This window comes from Tamandua tetradactyla, chromosome 13, assembly GCF_023851605.1.
Source record: "Tamandua tetradactyla isolate mTamTet1 chromosome 13, mTamTet1.pri, whole genome shotgun sequence".
In the NCBI taxonomy this organism is placed as follows: Eukaryota; Metazoa; Chordata; class Mammalia; order Pilosa; family Myrmecophagidae; genus Tamandua; species Tamandua tetradactyla.
The window spans coordinates 56431243-56450424 of NC_135339.1; the positions used below are offsets into that span (position 1 = coordinate 56431243).

The 19182-nt window shown below is 44.1% G+C and overlaps 1 protein-coding gene across 2 annotated transcripts in view; it reads right to left on the bottom strand.

The window, feature by feature from the left end:
* Positions 1-18693, bottom strand: part of PDLIM1 (PDZ and LIM domain 1) — a 41417-nt gene extending 22724 nt beyond the window's left edge. The window contains exons 1-3 of one of the 2 annotated variants that reach the window (XM_077125503.1): positions 18614-18693; positions 2359-2510; positions 692-776 (exon numbers count right to left, since the gene is read on the bottom strand). In XM_077125503.1, the coding sequence (XP_076981618.1) occupies positions 692-776; positions 2359-2426 (153 nt within the window). In that variant the 5' untranslated portion in view covers positions 2427-2510; positions 18614-18693. Of the gene's footprint in view, positions 1-691; positions 777-2358; positions 2511-18105; positions 18338-18613 lie in introns of those variants that run through there. The other variant, XM_077125502.1, reaches the window with a different exon arrangement.
* Between the last annotated feature and the right edge of the window lie 489 nt (positions 18694-19182).

Sequence of the window (19182 nt, forward strand, 5' to 3'; positions counted from 1 at the left end):
TGAGAGATTTATTTAAAAACATGAGATACTAGGGCAGTCAACTGTCCCAGCAAATTCTATGAAATTGGAATTTAGTCTACAAATTGCACCCAGAATCCTTACCACAATTTTCAATATTAATTGCTATTTTCTTTTAGTAATTTCTATTTTATTAATAGAAATACATACAAGAAGTCATGTAGTCTCTGAAATAAAAATACAGATTTCCACCCCAGCGCTCACGAATACCAGGTAGGGGGATGGAGGAAGGAGAAGCAGAGTTTATTATAAAAATTTCCCCTTATTTCTTGTAGGTCATGGGCCTCAGGATCTATATTTACTTTCATGCCTGGTATGATTTATTCATGTCTGAAATCTATATGGAGCTGAATTAGCTCCTTCATTTTACTATGGCCCTGCCAACCCTATTCCGGCAGGAAGGCTTCCACCCGCTTCCTTTACCGCCTTCCTACCACCTCTTTCCAGCCCAGGCCGCAGCGTCACTGCCCTGGGGTTTTCCAGCCCCTTCCTCCCACAGTTCCCTTACGGGAAGAACTGAACAAGAGCCAGATCCCAGCAGTGGCAGTGGCGACTCTCCCTGCTGTCTTATCCTCAGGGTCTGGGCAGGAAAAAGGGGAATGTGTTGAACATTGTCAAAAGCAGAAAAGAAGCCAGGTGGACAAAGCAGTGGCAATGACAGACACACACTTACCTGGGGTTCAGAAGCTAAATTCATCTTGTATGGATGACGTTTCCCTTCCTCCGTCACCAGAGGAGACCAGACTTTATGTTCAGATCTGTAACAGATTAACAGAGCTGTTGTTTCATTCATGCTAAATTAATAAGATATGCTAAAAACAGAGTGGGAAAATGTCCCTCTTGCCTGGACTGCTAGCTTCTGAATTAGTATCCTGCCACCAACCCAGTGCTCCAACCATCCTCTATTTTGCCACCAGCTTGATCTACTGAAAGCACCAATCTGATGCCACCCATGCCTGATGGCTTCCCACACCTAACCCTCATGGGCTTCACAAGCTGGCTCTGACTCCTTCCAGCACATCCTCCCTCAAGATACCTGAGTAGCTGAGAAGGATGCCTCAGGCTGCCCCACCTCTGCTCAGGATGGAATGAGCATCCCCCAGTGTTCCTGGTCCACAGGTTATTTAACCAACCTATTTGTGAAGCTTCATCAGGCCCAAGCGAAAGTGATACCTCCTATTTGACCTTGCAAAGGATTTTCTTTATACCAATTACACAGCAGGGATCTCAGGCTAGCCTCAATTTTAATTAGTATGTATTTTTCCACTCTTGGAGGAAAATATTTGTACGTATCTTTATATTTGTCAGAGTGCCTAGCACAGTGCCAGGTATACAAGTTGAACCTGGTGAATCTGTTGATAAATTAATCAAGAATCAATGAATATATGAATGAATGAATGAATGTCTCAAGCTAAGCTGTGAAGGTGAGGATTTGGACTGAGATAGAAATGGAAATAAGAATGAGGGTCAATATATATATTTTTGGGGGGGGTCAATGTACTTTTGAGGGGTAGTGATGAAATGGCACATGTCCCATGGAAGATGGGCCCTGAAGCATGCAACAGTTGTGACATACAACCCCACTCTTGGTCCTTATGCCCATCCTGCGGCATAGATGGAAGAATCTCTCACTTCACTGATGAGAACCTGAGCAAAGGGCACATGGCAAAGAGCTGTGGAAGCTAAGGTGAGGGAGACACTAAATGGAAGTTAACAGAAGGTCAGATCATAGAATCTGAGTTTGATCCAGTAAGAAATAGGGAGCCATTAAAGGTTGAACCAAATCACTCCTGAAACCCTGCCCTTGCAGGAACCCACCCAGGACTAAACAAAAGAAGAATGGAAATCTACACCAGTTACAACGCCCAAGGTGCTCTCCCCACTCACCAACACGCAGTGACCGTTCAGCCCCGGCTCTTCTTTCTTGTAGTGCACTTACAGTTACATTCAGCACTTGTCTATTGTGTTGAAGTCTTTCTCCGTTATTATAACCTCCTGGTGTGGCAGGAGCAGCCTCCTATGTACCCAGGCTGATATTTTCATTTCATTATGTGTGACATTATTTTACTGATTTTGGTTTCTCGACATTTTGGTTAGTTATGCTGGATCAAGCGAAAATGGAGATATCTCTAAGATATCTCAGAGAAAGAAGCCCACAGTATAACAAGCACTGTGAAGATCAGAGTGGACATGGAGTCCCAAATCCACAGGCCTTTTGCATGCCAACAATATATATGGCACGAGTTAGGGGGTTCTGGGAATTCTGAGGTAAGTAAGGCAGTTCCTGGCCACAGGCATCTTCAATGGATCAGAAATGATGCACAATTCCACGGGCCTTACCTGGCTACCGTGAGAGTCATGTTGTCTATACAACCCTTGATTTTGTTCTGAGCTTCCAAGTGTGTCATATTGTTAGTATTTTCCCCATCAATGGCTGTGATTACATCTCCGATGCACAAATTAGCTACAGCAGCCTTGCTTCCGGGAGTGACCTAGAAAAATGGGGAGAGCAAGAGGGTTACTATCTGTGTCCAAAGAAACCACTACATTACCATGAAGTTAAGTATTCACTGATGTGAATCAAAGAATTTAAGAAAGAAAGAGGTATTAGATCATATGTTTAAATAACAACAATCCTTTATGTTCGTATAACATTATGGTTTACAGAAAGTCCTTTTCTATATTTGATCGTTAGATCCTACCAACATTGTGAAAAAGAAGGATAAGTATTAGTCTTCAGGAAACTGAGGCTTAGAAAGATCTGTGATTTTCCCATCAATTAGTATAATGCTATATTACTAGTCATCCAGCTAGTATACTACCAGAGCGAGAACTCAAACCCTGAACCAGGCCCAATCAATGTTCTTTCCACTGAACCAGGTTGGCTCCTTAAAATAAGTCAACAATTACATAAACCCACCCCCCCACCCTCCACCACCACACACACACTCTCTCTCTCTCTCTCTCTCTCTCTCTCTCTCTCACAGAATAATATATATAGTAAATATCTTATTTCTGTAAAACCTCTTAGTAATTACTAGGCTAATACCCACACAAAACTCTGGAACATTGCAAACCAAATCGTTGACAAGTATACATTTCTATATACATTTGTAATTAGAAATAGCATAAAGAATATTTTAAAAATTGTGTAAAACACAAGATGGTAATGAAGTAAAACCTGCTGAGCCAAATGGCCCTTTAGCAAATTGGAAATACATCTAAACCAGAAGCCATTTGCCTCAGCTTTCTGTCCCTCTGGTACTAGAGAAGGAGCCTAGATTCCTTCTAAAACAGGAATCCACAAATCCTGGGATACCCTCTGCTACCTCCCTATCAAAGTAGGACCTTGGTTGGGTTTACATGGGTTCATTTCCTCCTACCCAAGAAACTGACTGTGTTTGAGTTCATCCCCTGTAGGTGGCTGCTTCTGTCAGTTGACACTCTAGACCAGTCTTTCCAAATGTATGGGCCCCGGATGCTTGGGGGAAGCTGGACAATCACTGTAATGGATCCTCCATCCATCTGCCTCTAGAGCATTGCCTGAGGTGTGCAACTATTTTTCATGTGAATACAGACGCTGTTGTGACAGATGAAGTACAAGCTCATTTTGAAATAGTACTAAGCTAAGAGTAACTTTTGGATATTAGCAATTTTCTAAACCAAAGTATACTAAAAATACTATTATCGTCATCTCAGGGGCAGCCCATTACTCTTTTTGACATTGACAGAACTTCCTTGACTGGACTTTCCCCGTGGGAAGGGTAGCGCTTACATACCCAGAATCCCAGCTGGATGGTTCTGGCCTCCCCTTGGAGGAGACCCTTGACTCCTGGGGGCCAACTGAGGAAGGTCTTATGAACTCTCAGGTATCACTATAAGGCTGAACCACAGGTAAGAAAGCCTCTGAGGCAGGCAAACCACGACCCAAGACTTGGGCCTTAGGCCTAAATTTACAGCAGCTACAGTTCCCAACCAGCTCCACCAAACTAAAAACACCACGGTTCCGGGCAGCCTGTGTGCTCTCTCATGGCCACTCTCACAATCAGCACTCTGACCCCACAAAATAAGAGATGGATGATTTCATCCTTGAGGTCCCTTCAGGCTCGGACATGCTATAAACTTATCAGGCAAAACACTCCTGGAATGTGGCAGGATGTGGAGACCAGCGCAGAGATCCTGACCTCTCCCAACCTTCCTTTCTGGCTTTCCCGTCCTCTATCTAGCAGAGAACTGGCTTTTAGAAAATGAAAGCCCCTGGTCCAAGGCTAGACCTTCTCACTCAGCCACTGGGAAAAGTCATTTCTAGAGGCTAACATTGGCTACTCTCATTTTAGTCAACACTGGGGAGTTAGCTTCTGAGTCACCCAGGACATGTAATAAAAACAAATTCCTCTTTCTAACCAGGCTTCCTGGTGTGACTTCATGTATACTTCTCTCTTTCTAAAGGACGGTGCAGACCCTCTTTTTAGAAATGACCCCAAAGACCACTTAATGTGGGATTGGCAATGGCTCTGGATTAGTAAATGCTATCTCCAGGGACAGCAGCCTGAATCAGGAAGAAAATGCCCAAGCTCATATATCATGATCACATCTAACAGTTAAATAATAGTCCTCTTAGGACAAAAACCAAAATCATCAACAATACTGTGCTGTTCCTCCACTGCCACCCTGGCCCCCCAAGCTCAGCTACTGTGGCCTCCTTCAGTCTCTACCTCAGGGCCTTGGCCCCAGCTCTTACCTCTGCCTGGTTAACTCCTTCTCACCTTCAGATCTAAGAGTAAAGGATCCTTCCTCAGAGAGAAATTCCCTTATTTCCAATCTATATTCACCCCCACCCCACCCCAACATCCTCTTAATACACTCTTTCTTCTTCTTTTTGGCACTCATCGCATTATATTTGTCAGTCCATTGTTTATTAATGCCATTTTCTACTAAATGGAAAGCTGAATAAGACAGGGTCCTGTCTGCCTTTTGTGCCATAAAGGCAATAGTGACTGGTATATAGTATATGCTCAAAAAGTACTTGTTCAATAAATGGCTGACTCTAAACTATCCAGTGTTGTTGAATACTTAAGCATGCTGCCTTGTTTGGCCCTTTAAAATATATACATCACATGGAGTCACAGATAATTATTTCCCTGAATATCACTACCTTAGAACGTGATCGCTCACAAAACTGAAATGATGAGATTGGGCAAGAAGGCTTGAGAAGATGAAAACAGAAGTTTCTTTCTACTTTCATATATTTAGCTGCTGAGAACTATAGAATTTCCAGCATTTGTTTCAAACTGTTTTGTGGGAGAGTCATTTCTGCTAAGTACATCCCAACAAGCCCTGGACGAGATAGAACCACTGGGCCTGAGTAATTGAGATAGTGCACTGGGCCTGAGTAATTGAGGCCCAGCCATCTTCAGTCTGTTTTTTTTTTTTTTTTTTTTTTTTTAATTTAAGCCAAACTGATGGAAAGTCAAAAGAAATCTCAGAAAATTACAAAAAAAAAAAAAAAAAAAAAAAACTGGGACTATGATAGAATCATACATAAACAGAGTAAGTACACATTCTTTTATGAGCCATCTCTTTTGAATAAAATAGATTTAAACAACTCATGGAATTTGTCTTTTACAAAGCTCTTTCACATACAACATCCTATTTGAGACAGCGAAGATGATGATGGTGTCTTCACCACCCATATCTAAGATAAGTTGACAGCTGAGGAAACTGAGACTCAAGAAGCTATGACTGGCTGAAGATCACACACCTAAAGGCTTGAGCCTAAACTTGAAACTACATCCTTTTCTTCCAAATTCCATTCCCTTTCTGCTTTACCACAAGCAGAGACTCTAAACCCAACTGTGGAGCCAAAGAGAAATCCAGAGTCAAGGAGAACAGCATTTGCTGTGGTCTTCTATGAAAGGAACTGGAAACATGACAGACTCCTGCTGCTGTTTGGGTGCCTCCTGGCCACCAGACTCTCATGTCCATTGCTCTGTTCTGACCAGGAGCCCAGCGATCCCAACTCTTATAAAATCATAACACAGAATTGAAAAGAACCCCAGGAGGGAAGACGTGTGACTCCAACACTGGTTAGTTTCTGTCTTGAATAGTGGGCTCCAATCCTTACCAAACACTTACTATTTACTTATTCAACATAAGCATAATCATAACAACAGTCATCAGTCAGTGAGTGTCTATCTTGTACCAGGTATGACTTAAGCATCTGGCAAGAGTTAACTAACTTATCCAGTTCTCACATGCTATTAGGTGGGAACGATTATCTACACCATTACAGATGAGGAAATAGAGGAACAACTGTTAAAAGCTTGCCTGAGGTTAGACAGATGGCAAGTGGCAGGTCAGTGGGCTCCAGAGTCCAAGCACTTAACCCACTGTACCATACTATCTATTCTAATGTCCTCTTGATCATCAAATTCCATCAGAACCAGCTCACAGTATTGTAAGTTTCAATTTCTAAAAAAGAAATCCAATACTTTCCTCTAAAAAGGTAGACTCATTAGTTCAATGGACACCCCTAAAGCCCCTCTGCCTGCTTCCTTCCCAGAGACCGTACACCTGAATCATACAGCTATTGCTTTGTAAAAATAACTGGTAAGCCACGACATGCCATCTTCTACAGAATTTATTCATGTCTCCCTCACCTATGGACCCCCCCAGGTGAACAGTGCTTGCTCAAAGGCCAACTGGTTTCCCCTCCTTACACTGCAAGTTAATACATCTTTACGCCTGGGCCTTACTAACAGACTCCTGAACACATAAAGAAGGTTTCTGAAGAGTTTAATTTCACTTCTAACTAGTGCAAAACAGGGCTATGATGTAGCTACCCCGTTTTCTTCAACTTGCACCTAAGTAACTAGATACTGCTATTACACAGAGCTGGATGCATGGCCAGGGTCTTGACAAATGAGAAGATAAGCTCCCACCTCTATAATGGAATGTTCCCATTTTATGCCTTTCCTGCTCTCTCCTTCTCTCTCATTTATTCATTGATCATATAGTCATTCACTATGTACCCTCTGATAGACAGTGTAGCTTGTTGATTAAGAAGCAGTGCCTGGAATCAGATGGCCAGAGTTCAAGTCTCTGCTACTGTGAGCTAATATCCTTGGGCAGGATATTTCACTTCTCTAGTGCCTCACCCTTCTCCTCTAAGAAACAGGGATGGCAATAACAGCCCTGACTTCATAAGGGCTGAGGATTAAATGAGATTATTCTGATCGAGCACACTGTCTGATCTCTAGAAATGTGACCTATTGTTAGTGTATTCCAAGAATCATACAAGGCACTAGAATACAGATGTGAAAAGGATGGCCCTTGCCACTGAGGAGCTCAAAATCTCCTGGAGGAGAGAGGGAGACAGGCATGTACAACAACCGAGGAGTGCTGGACTAGAAGCAAGCAAAGGGGCTATAGGTGCCTAAAGGCAGGATCAGGGAAGGCTCCCTGGAGGAGGTGCTGCTTAAATCTGTCCAAAGGCACAAAAGGAGGAGGAAAAGAACATGGCCAATTATGGGAACAGCATGTATACTAGTATGGATGAAACACAGGAAGTGAAGGGAGAGGAAGGGGATGAAGCTGGAGATATAAATACAGACCAGGCCAGAAGAGCCTTGCTATTTTCCTGCCAAGAAGGTTGTTCCTTATCTGGAAAGTGAAGGGAGCCAACAAAGGATTTTAAACATAGCATCTGCCATCAACTGCCCAGTTACTGCCAAGGAACAATCACTGGGCCTTAACTCTGCATGTGACAGATATTCTCTAATGGCATTCTAACAAGTAGACCCATTCAACAGGCCACCTATCCAGCCTCCTAGTGAGTCTTCTGACACTTCCCTGGTAGACCATCCTAAAGGCAGTCCTACTTAAACCAATATTCTGTTAAGTCCACAGTCTTGTTTTGTTAATTTTTTTTTTAATTTAAATCACTTGTCAGTATTTACACATTGGTAGATTTCACACTAACTCCTAGAGTCTCAGCTTCTTGATGAAAATCAGACAATCTGTCAATTCCAGTCCCACCTTACCATTTGGCCCCAGGCGGCACAGACAAAGGGGGTCCTTTCTTTAATGAGGCATGTGCTTACCAGGTTGCCATCTATTATCATTTTTGAGGCTATTAACTAACTATTCTACTACCTAGCCCCTACTCCAAACTCATTTATTTTGCCTCTTGGCCCCTTCAAAAAAGTGAGTTTGTGACCACGGACTTAGTTACAAAGTTATTTAACGAACTTTAACAATTATACGTAATTTAACAATTATACGTAGAACCATTTTCATGACCAGGAGGTTTACCAGACACTGTGGTTTGTCCAGGACAGAAACCTGTTTTACAAGCTTAATAACCAAGAGTCTCCCCTTTCACTCTCAAAAGTGTGTCAGTATGGATGATAAATGGTATTGTCACCCTTTTGACAGAGCTCTGGGGTCTTAACCAAATATTTATCAAATGGTTTAAATAGTTCTGATTCAGAGATTTTTTTTCCCTGATTTAAAAAAAGAAAAAGAAAAAGGCCCTATTCAGAAGGTTCTCTGACTATTGCTTGTAAACAAGAATACAAGTCAGCTCCTGACCATTTACAGAACATTGTATTAAACTTGCCCCCTTGAACTTGGCATCTAAACCTTAGGCCAGCAGCTAACCCATCTCACCAGTAACTCAGTGGAGAACTCTGATATTTGCATGGATGAGGCAATGGTTTGCAAACAATTTGGTTGCTAGACCCCCTGGTGTTTCGTTTTTGTTTTTTTTTTAATATATAAATCCTTATACTTCACCTCAGATCTATTCAATCAGGGTTTACACAATGGAACTCAGGAATCTACACCTTTTTAAAGCTTCCCCACTTTTTAAACGGGTGGTTTAGTGGTAGAATGCTCACCTTCCATGTGGGAGACCTGGGGTCAATTCCCGGACCATGTACCTCCCCCCCACCAAAAGAAAAAAGTTTCCCCAATAATTCTAATGCTCATTGGGTTTGGAAATATCAAAGGAGAGACAGAGAATACCTGCTCCCTTTAAGTTCTCTTCCTGAATGAAAATAAGTCTTCAGGTAATCAAAATTTATTCTAAATTCTCCACTACCCCAGAAACAACTTCAAGAGCTTACACTTCTAGTAAGGTAAATACTATACCCTAAAAGAAATGGCAAGAATACTGTATCTCTTACCAAGCCAGAGTAAAACAATATAGAACCTGTTATGTGGTCAACATCCCTGAAGGCACTGTGCAAATAGAGTCGTGTAGAAGGAATCCCATTCCAGACATCTAAATAACACAATGTGGTTCCTATTTTGCCTTGGCCAGAAAACTCACAGCTATATGTAGTGTGCAATTACAGGAACCGACCAATTTAAAAGCTCCTGGCACATCTCTCTTTCTTCTTATATCTTTCAATTTTTTGTTAAATCTTATTATGTGTTCTTGTGTTTTAAATATTGTAAATATGCGTTTTGGCGTCGTAAATCACCTTAAATCCTTCGGACAGGTGGGTGAGGTAGAAAGCATAAATGATGATAGAATTTAGAATCATACAAAATATGACTGAGGGCAAGCTGCCGTGGCTCAGCAGGCAGAGCTCTCGCCTGCCATACTGGAGGTCTGAAGTTCGATTCCTGGTGCCTCCTGCCCACATGCAAAGAAAAAAGAAAAAAAATTAAAAATACGACTAAGATAAAGAAATTTGAAATTAAAGCTCAACACAGTGCCATGTATCTTTAGGGACAAATTCCATTGATTTATTAATGGCTGTGTCAAGGTATTTAAGTATAATTTCAAAAGGTTCCAAACTTGGGAGAGATCCAGCCCTGTAGTGTGTCATTTCCATGTGGAATTTGAACTGTCCAGACTCTTCTGACTCACTCTGTTTGCGGGCCCAGGCAATGGTTCAGTCTTGAAGCCATAGGGTAATAACAGAAGCTATATGAGCTTATGCAAGTTAGCCTGAAAACCCCAAAAATGTTGCAAAATGTTCTCGATTACTGTCTAACCATTTCTCAGTAAGTGGGGCAATAAAGCAGGGCTCAGGTGGTTGTAGATGAGTTGTGACTTAATCCTCATGCAGGATGCAAGAGGAAGCTTTGAGTGCTAAGGGGTGGCAGTTTGAATAGACATCCAGAAAAACTTGCTGCTCTCTCAATCTAAAAGACCAACCACAATTTCTTCAGTAGTAATATACCAAAAAAGTAAATACAATACCATGATTAATTTCTCCAGTAGTCATCAAGTTTCTCAAGTCTCCAGAGAAGCCCCTATGAACCTATGTGCTTATATATTTTTTCGCAAGGTCAGGCACCGGGAATTGAACCCAGATCTCCGGCATGGCAGGCGAGAACTCTGCCTGCTGAGCCACCATGGCCCACCCAAACCTATGTGCTTTTAATAGCCTGACCAACTACTCCTAATTCAAACCCCAACCATTCACTAAACACATAACTTTGGGCAAGTTACTCTCTATGCCTCAGTTTCTTCATTTATCTAATGAAATTTATAATAATCAACCTCATCAGATTGTTGTAAGGGTTCAATGAGATAATATTGTAAGGACTTTAGAACAATAAGTAATCAACATATAGCGGCTACCATAATATTTTAAAATAGTACCACTGATGCTATCAATGGGCCAGTCATTCAGCTAGACTCTCTCTGTACCATCTTCATCCTCACCACAACCTTTAAAAGCAAGTACTACTTTCCACAATATTACAAGTGGGGAAATTGAGGATTCAGTTCTAACTCTGCCCAAGGACACACAAGCAATCGGACAAGACAGAGTTTGAACACAGGGCAGGCTAATTCCAAGACTACATTTTTCCATGACATTAAGCTGTCCTTAATTCTTTATTTGTTGCTGTAAAAATATAGCAGAAAGTATAAAGCAATGAAGACTAACTAGCTCACCATGATAAGTGATTCGGTTTTAAACACTGCCATGTGAATAGAAAAAAGTCTGGAAAGACTTGTAGCCAACTTTTAAGTGTTTCCCCTCTGGAAAGTAAGATTGGGAAGGTGTGGGGAAGGTGTTTCCCTTATGCCTCCCACACTTTTATATTATTTGACCATTTTACAAGAAGCATGAGTGTTTTTTATGTAAACTTTTTATTGAAGCACAATACGCGCACAGAAAAGTACACAAGTCTTAGATACAGAGCTGGGTGAATTCTCACAATGAGCTCACTTGTGGAACCAGCACCAGATAAATAAACTTCTGAAGCCCCCTCATGCCACCTCCCAACAAAGATTGCCATGATCCTGACTTCTAATACTATAGATTAATTTTGCCCGATTAACAATTTATAAATAGTATCACAAAGTATTTACCCTTTTGTGTCTGGCTACTTTGTCTCAACATCTTGAGTGTGTTTGTGTGTGTGTGTGTGTGTGCACACACGCACATGTGCCTCTTCCAAGTCACTGCACACAGTAGTTGTGATTCCTATATTCTCGTTGCTATGCAGTTTTATGTCGTATAGCTATACCTTCGTTTATTCATCCATTTGACTGTTGCTAGACATTCGAATTTTGAGGCTATTATCAATAGTGCCACTTTGAAAATTCTTGAACATGCCTTTTGGTGCCCATGTGGTCACATTTCTATTGCGTACATAACTAAAAGTAGAATCCCTGCATTGCCAGGTATGGGTATGTTCAGTTTTAGATGTATTAGTACTTTCTATAACTATTTTTTAAAGAAATGGGTGTACATAGGTACTCTATCATCTGGATTTAATCTATCTGTATTCATTTTAGTCATACCTGTGTCTTTATCGTCTTATTTGCTATGACATTAATGGTTTTAGTAGGCCCTGAGCCCTTGGTCAGGAATCCGTCTTCCTACAAGACCGCTGCTTTCTTTGGAAAATCATTTTTAGTATTTGTGGACTTTACCAAAAGGCAGTGTACTCCACATATGAAAGTACACCATACTTTCAAACGAGCGTTCCAATTCACCCATGATGAGGCTAGTGATCCTACAGACTATCACACAGATCTGAAGAGCTGTACAGAAGTACGTATTTTTGTCTTAGGTTTTCATGTGTAAATTTAGGTTTCGACGTGGAGTGGTTGCAACTTTCCAGGCCCAGTATTGGCTAGGCAAGGTGGTCCACTATGCGGTCATCTTTATCTGTGGCAAAAACTCCCCAAATCCACCCGACCTCCCCAAGCACCCAGGCAGGCCTTTCTCTGATCAATCCTTAAACTCCTTTCCTCTTCTATTCTCCACTGTCTATACAAGCACGCCACCCTATAACTGGACTTTCAATTCTCCCAGGTGAGGTCATGGCTTCTGGTTTATCAAGAGGGACAGGGAGGGAGGGGCCACTCTCTGGATGCTCTGAGCGCCAGCAATGCTCATGCTGAGACCCCAAAGCAGCTGAAAAGTCTAAATTATCCAAGCACCTTTCTAGATTAAAGTGCCAAGAATAACTTAAATCCTAAAACCCTTTAATTAATATTATGCTCTTAGTAGGGTCTGTGCCAACCTGTACAGTGTATAAAGTGGACTGTGTGTGCTGTGTATATACACATGCCTCTTGTGTATACACATATTGAAGAACTTAGTTCCTCATTCAAACGCCTCTCTCACTCTGTACCATCAGTTCCTCAAATCCAGAATTTATACCTTAATCTTGAGCTATGTATAGGTAGAATAAGAAAGTCTTCTCATACAGTTATTGTACAAAAAGTAAATGACATCCTAAAGACTATATTCATTGTAATCAAGTAATGTCATCTCTCCTGTTTTGAAACCTTGCTGGATTTCTTAGGCGACAATAAATATGCAAAATAAAATTAAAAAAAAAAAAAAAAGCAAGAGGCTCTGGGTTAAGGTGCTTTGGGGAGTCCTAATCCTCATGTTGATACCTGCACCACCACAAGCATGGAGCTATGTGCTGGGTAATATCATTAGCAATGAAATAGTAACAGTTACGGCTTCTCAGAAGGTAGAATACAGTGTGACATTCTGGCCTGGGAGTCAAACTGCCTGGCTTCAAATCCCATGACTGTATGTTATGTGAGTCTACGTCATGGGTTATGGGGAGTCTGGAGAAGATAATGCAGGTGCATGCTTGGTACAGCATAGCACTCAAAAAATGCCAGCTGCTGTTAATATATTTGGGGGGCATAGGGATCACAGGCTCTGAAGCCAGACTGCCCAAATTATAGCTTTACCACTCAGTAGGTGCCCATGATCTGGGCAAGGTACCTTCACTTTCCTCTTCTGTAAAATGGGATCTTAATTGTACCCACCTCACAACACATCTATGAGGACTTCTGAGTGAATATATAAAATGCTCAGCACAGTGCCTAGCACATAAAGTGTTCTATATACGTTATTACTGCACACAAATCAAATAAATATCTCTCACATAAAATTCCAAGTATAAACGGAGGCTCTTGTGATTAAAAGAACCCAGATTCATCAGAAAACATTCCTGAATTTATAATCAGGAATGTATGGTTAAAGGCACTACTGCTACCATATGAGAGGATGAGACACATTTTAACAATAAAAAGGGAGTCACTGGGTTTGCTTATTATTTTGTCTTATCTTGACAGAGAACTGGAAGACAGAGAACCCACATGACTTGGCCAGGGTTACCCAGACAACTGCCCAGAATTGGAGCTCAGCTTGAGTCCCTGACCCGGACACTTTACATCGTATAGAAGTCCTGGCAGCTTCCTCAAGCTTTCCCCGGAGACATCAAATCGTCCTTTAAAACCTAATTTTCTGACATAGCCACTTTTGCTCCTTTATAAGGAAGTGAAGAAGTAGTTCAGTCAATGAAAACTTGTATAAATTCAAACAAGTTATCTAATTCTTGGCCCTTGGCTTTCCCACTCGGTAAAACACAAAGAACAGAAGCTCTCTTTTTCTCCATTGTAAGGCATGGCCGAGGGAATATGCGCAGCTTGGAAGCCAGTCCTAGCCTGGCCCTAGTAAAAGAATAAGTTCCTGGGGCGTTCAGCAGTCCTGACCGGCCTAGGAGAGTGTGGCCTCAGTGGTTAGACCATAATCTCACCTTAATCACTGCCGAGCCGCAATACCTTAAAGCCATTCTTCTTCCCTCTCTCATCCTCAAAGATAAACCAACAAGGCTGGCATCCAGCAGGTTGAGGACGGGAGAAGGGATGTGGTTAGAGGGTCTTAACATGGTTTGCTGAATTCCAGGCCACTGGGCTCAAGCATTTCTTGCACATGATCTCCTTTGATTCAATCTCTTGCTTTCTCTTCCCCTAGGTCAGCTGTGATCAGCTGGAACAGCTAAAATTTCCCAGGTGATCAATTTCACAAACTGAGAGAGTGCAGAGCAAGGGTCATTATTGTCTGACGAGACTTTCTGGACATTTCTTGCTTTTCATAACCTGACATTCAAGCCATGCTCTTTTGACCTTTAAAATATGATGCAAAACCTACTCGAGTCTGGAAATGATACTCATCTATCAGAGCCCTCAGCCATGCTCTTTTGACCTTTAAAATATGATGCAAAACCTACTCGAGTCTGGAAATGATACTCATCTATCAGAGCCCTCTTGTTACAGAATATCAATTATTTTAAGCACTCCTTGTGATGTGTGCCCAAAGGGTACAAGCATTAGCTCTAAAACCATATGGCTCTTAGCAAGGGTTCCCCAAAACTCTTCCTCCTAAATGCATACCCTTATCTCTGGCCCCACCCTTCCTGTACCTTGTCAGTTGCTGAGAGAGGAAAACAGTCATCACAAACCGAGCAGCAATATTGACCTGGGTGTGGAGTCTCTGAAGGCTTCCCTGGAAAGCAACTAGAGGAAATAAGATATCGACAAGGGGTGGGGGGAGGGGAAACACTCAAGGAGATGGACAACATGTAGTCTGGAACAGGACCTGACAGAGGAAAAATTTCCAGAAATTGTGGCAACTGTGTGTGGCTGGATCATGAAGGAGTCCAGGTAGGGCCCTTAAATAAGAAACTGGGAGAAGGAAGAAATCTAGTTTATCCCCTTTTAAAATTGAAAATCTAGATTGAGATTTGAAGTTTATCACAATATCAGATAACACACAGAGGAGAGAAAGAAGCTATTCACAGAAAAGGCATTCTGTAGGAGTCTGTTCACAAACTAAGCTACGGTGTTCAGGATGCATATTCAGATGATGAAACTATAAAGAAAAGCAAGGAAGTGATTACCGCAAATCAGCATAGAAGACAGATTCAAGGAGTTTCTGGGGAGCTGGCAATATTCTATTTCTTGATTTGGATGGTAACCATAAAGATGTCTATTTCATGATCATTTGCTATGCATTTATGTTTTATGACTTTGTACATATGCATTATATTTCACAATAAAAAGTAAAACAATTCAAGAACACAAGATTACAGGTATATTCAGAAGCGTCAGCAGTTTAACAAAAGACTTGAGCCAATACCAGAATAATTCAAGCAAGAGAAAGCAAACATGGTTATTTAAATAAAAGGCACTCCTCTCCCAGCCTAATTTTATGGTTTGCTTTGGTGTGGAGACTCTCCATATACACAACCATCCCAGCAAACCAAAGCTGCCCAGGATGATGAATGTGGCACACCAGCCAGCCAGCTGAACAGAGCTTTGTCAGTGCTTACACCTACTTACTGTTTACAGAGCACTTTCACATACCTTAACTCACAAGCAATGACCAGTGTCACCTCCGTTGTACAAATAAAGAATCTAAATAAAGAAGCTAGCTAGCCTCAGACGTTACTTCTACTCACTCCAGGTACAGCTTAAGTAAGAAGCGGTAATAAGACCAGCATAAGATCTCAGACCCCCAGCCCAGTGCCCCTTTATGACCCTGACCTTCCCATTGCCAGGAGGTAAGCAGACCCACATCTTACAGATGTGGAAATAATGAGGTGAACACACAAGTAAATTATTGTCAGCATGAGAACGTCACCTCCTCCAAGGCATTTTCACTTTTCAATTAAAGCAGTTACCAAGGGCATTTTATAAAGATTAGCTTCACTCACTAAACCATGAACACCTTGAGAATGGAGCTGTGTCCTCATTTCCGAGTCCCCAGGGGCTTGGCAGTCTCTGGCATAGGGTATGTGCTCATTAAACATGTGCCAATAACTGATTAAATGAGTGAATGAATATATGAAAGTATAACAAATGAATTCACACTCCAGTATCTTCCACACCCTACTGCGGTCCCTGCACAGTAACGCCTGCATTAAGACTTTTAAGAGGAGCTAATAAAACACACAGTGATGCCCTTTTAACAGACTGCCAATGTATTGGCATTCTCCATTACTTAAAAAAAAAAAAAAAAACAATGTTTCATGTCATGTATAAATCTCAGAAGTGGAAGGGGCTGACAGGTTAATTATAGACACAAAGAGCAAGGGCAAATGGACTATGAGGTAAGCGAATCTAAATGTGCAGAAGCAATGCCTTTCCTGGACGAGCATTTATTAATAAGCCTGCAAGGATTTACCAGGAACAGCCAGGTTTAGCTCAGTGTCAGGCTTGGGGGAGGTTCAGATTTGGGGCAGGCCCAGTTCCTGTGCTTGAGGAATTCAGCCAGTGGGTAGGAAGACAGTGCATACCTGTGAGAATAATCAGAGTCACTGCCGGACAAGGTGCTCAGGAGAAAGACAGGGCCTAAGAACTGGGGTGCCTGCTCCTTTTGGGTTGGGATGGTCAAAGACCTCCTCACAGCCCACCTGGACAGAACTGTGAACAGAAGTCAAGAGAAAGCCTCTAATTTTTCTCCTCCTGCACTCTTCCCACTTCAACTCACTACTGTAGCTACCGGAGGGAGAACTTAAGTCAACCCAGCAGGAGCCTCTCCAATTCCTCCCCCCACCCCCACCCCCACCCCCAGCCTTCTAGAAGGAAAAGTGACGTTTAGACGACTCATCAAGGCAAGTTTCATCAGCAGATGGATCGGCCCAAAGATGGAATGCGCAGCTTCCAGGCAGGTGGCCGCCACCAACAGGGTGTGCTTTTTGCATCCATTCTTGATTCAATAAAAAAATATTTACTGACTGCCTTCTAGTTGCCGGCTCTCAAGGCTGCCCCTCTCCACGGGAGATCAGCTCTGTTTGGACTAGACTAGATGGTTTAAGCCTGGGCCTCCAAACACTTGGGTCTTTGCACCCTAGGTCTCCCTAGGGTTTCCATTTTACTTGAGGGTGATGGTCTGGTGGTCACCCTCGAACCTGGGCCCTTCCATAGAGATGAGGTCCCTAAGAAGTTTCCAAGCACCCCACCCCACCCCTATCCACCCACCAACACACACACACACACAGACTGAAAAACCCACCCCAACTCACTCATTCCCTGGAGAAAAAATGCTGGTTGGATATAATCCGCGAATGCCAGGAGGAAAGATGGCATGGTCACCCGCAAGGAGAGGGGAGTGACTGAGAAGGTTATGCAGGTTTGTCCGTTTGCTTGATTAATATTTATTTATTTCCAAAGGCCAGAGAGAGGCGAGACCCCGGCACGAATAAATCCAAAGGCTGGGAAACTAATTGTTTCAGATCTTACTTACTCTCACTCGCTCCCCGGTAAATTTACCACCCACTCACTCCACCTCACTTTCCAGGTCTTTCGTGCAACTCTCCACACCGCTTTCTGCCACCTTGCAACTTGGTGAAGAAGGGGGAATGCACCCCTCTCCGTAAGCGGGACCTGCGGGGCCCCGCACCTCCTCCGGGTTCGCGAAGCGCGTACACACGACCGGCCGCGCTTTCAGGGCGAAGGAACTACAAGTGCCCTCGACACGCCGAGACCCTAAGTGCGGGCCCGGACGCCGGCGGGCTCGCTCCGGAGCGCCGCGCTGGGGAAAGGGCTGCCAGGGGCGAGGGACGGCGGGCCCGAGGCGAGCAGAGAGCGCTCTGCGCACCCAACGCACTCGGCGCACCTGGACGCACCGCCCCGCCCCACCCCGCCCCGCGCGGGTCCCGGGCGTCCGCAGCCTCGGTGCGCGACCAAGCCCGGAGAACCCCAGCCGCCCTGGGTCCTCTCCCAGCGAGCCATCCCCAAGCCCCGGAGCGCCGCATTCCCGCGCGCGACCCAGCTGCTCTGACCCAGGCTGCTCTTACCCGGGAAATTGCCAGAGGCTGCTCGAAGTCCTTGCCCCCCACGAGGCGGAAACCCCATGGTCCCGGGCCCTGGAGGACTATCTGCTGGGTGGTCATGTCGTGGCGACGGCGGGTGGCGACCCGCGGGGAAAGGATGGGACAGGACGCGGCGCAACACGGCGGCCTCTTGGAGCAGCTGTTGACGAAAGAGCGCGCGGCGCGGGCGCGGGGAGCCAAGGGCCGCGGCGGGGGAGTGGGGGGGGAAGGGGCGGGGGCGGCTCCGCCCAGGCCGCGTAGCTGCCGCCCGCCCCGCGGGCTTTCCCACCGCCTTCCCGCGGTCGCCTTCCGCCCCGCGCGCCCGCTGAGGGTCCCGCCGGGAGTCGGGCCCAGGCAACCCCGAGTTGAGCCGAGGGGCCGGGACCCTCAGCACCTCCACCCCAAACCCCGCTCCCACCTCTCTCCCGCCCCCTCCACCCACCTCCAGCCGCGCGGCGGGCGCCAGGTGAGAGGGAAGCAGGTTTCGACAGACCTGGGGAGGAGACAGATCCCTGTCAGGTGCTTTTTTAAAACAAGTTTAAAAGTTCTGTGTGAAGTCATCCCTCTGAGGTCAGTTCCATTTTCACTTTTGCTTTTTGTGAGGAAGGGTGATATTTAAATGTGCCTTCGCGTGGTGTCATGTAGCCCTTTCACGGACAAAGTAGCTGAGTCTGCCTGAAGGGGGGAACACTTGCCTGAGGCCACCGGGCTCGTCCGCGGTGTATGTGGACCCGGGCCCGCGCGCTCCTAGAGCTAGACAACCCCATGCTCGAGCTTTTCTAATGTTAATGAGACCGTCGCACGATTTTATAATTGTCTTCAAAACTTTCCTGGAAACCTTTCCTCCAGGCTAGGGTTCTCTATAGGTTTCGACGTTTCCAGCCGTTAGTGGATGATTCAGACTCCAAGTCTGGGGCAGGCCAAAGGCTAAATGCATGGAAAGGGCTCTGCGTTGGGTCTGAAAACGGTTCCCAGCCCTCCAGTAGCCTCCGAACCGGGCTTCCTCCCTTCCTCCCCCTGGAGTGTCCTCCACGCCAGCCCAGGTACGCAATCCCCACCGGC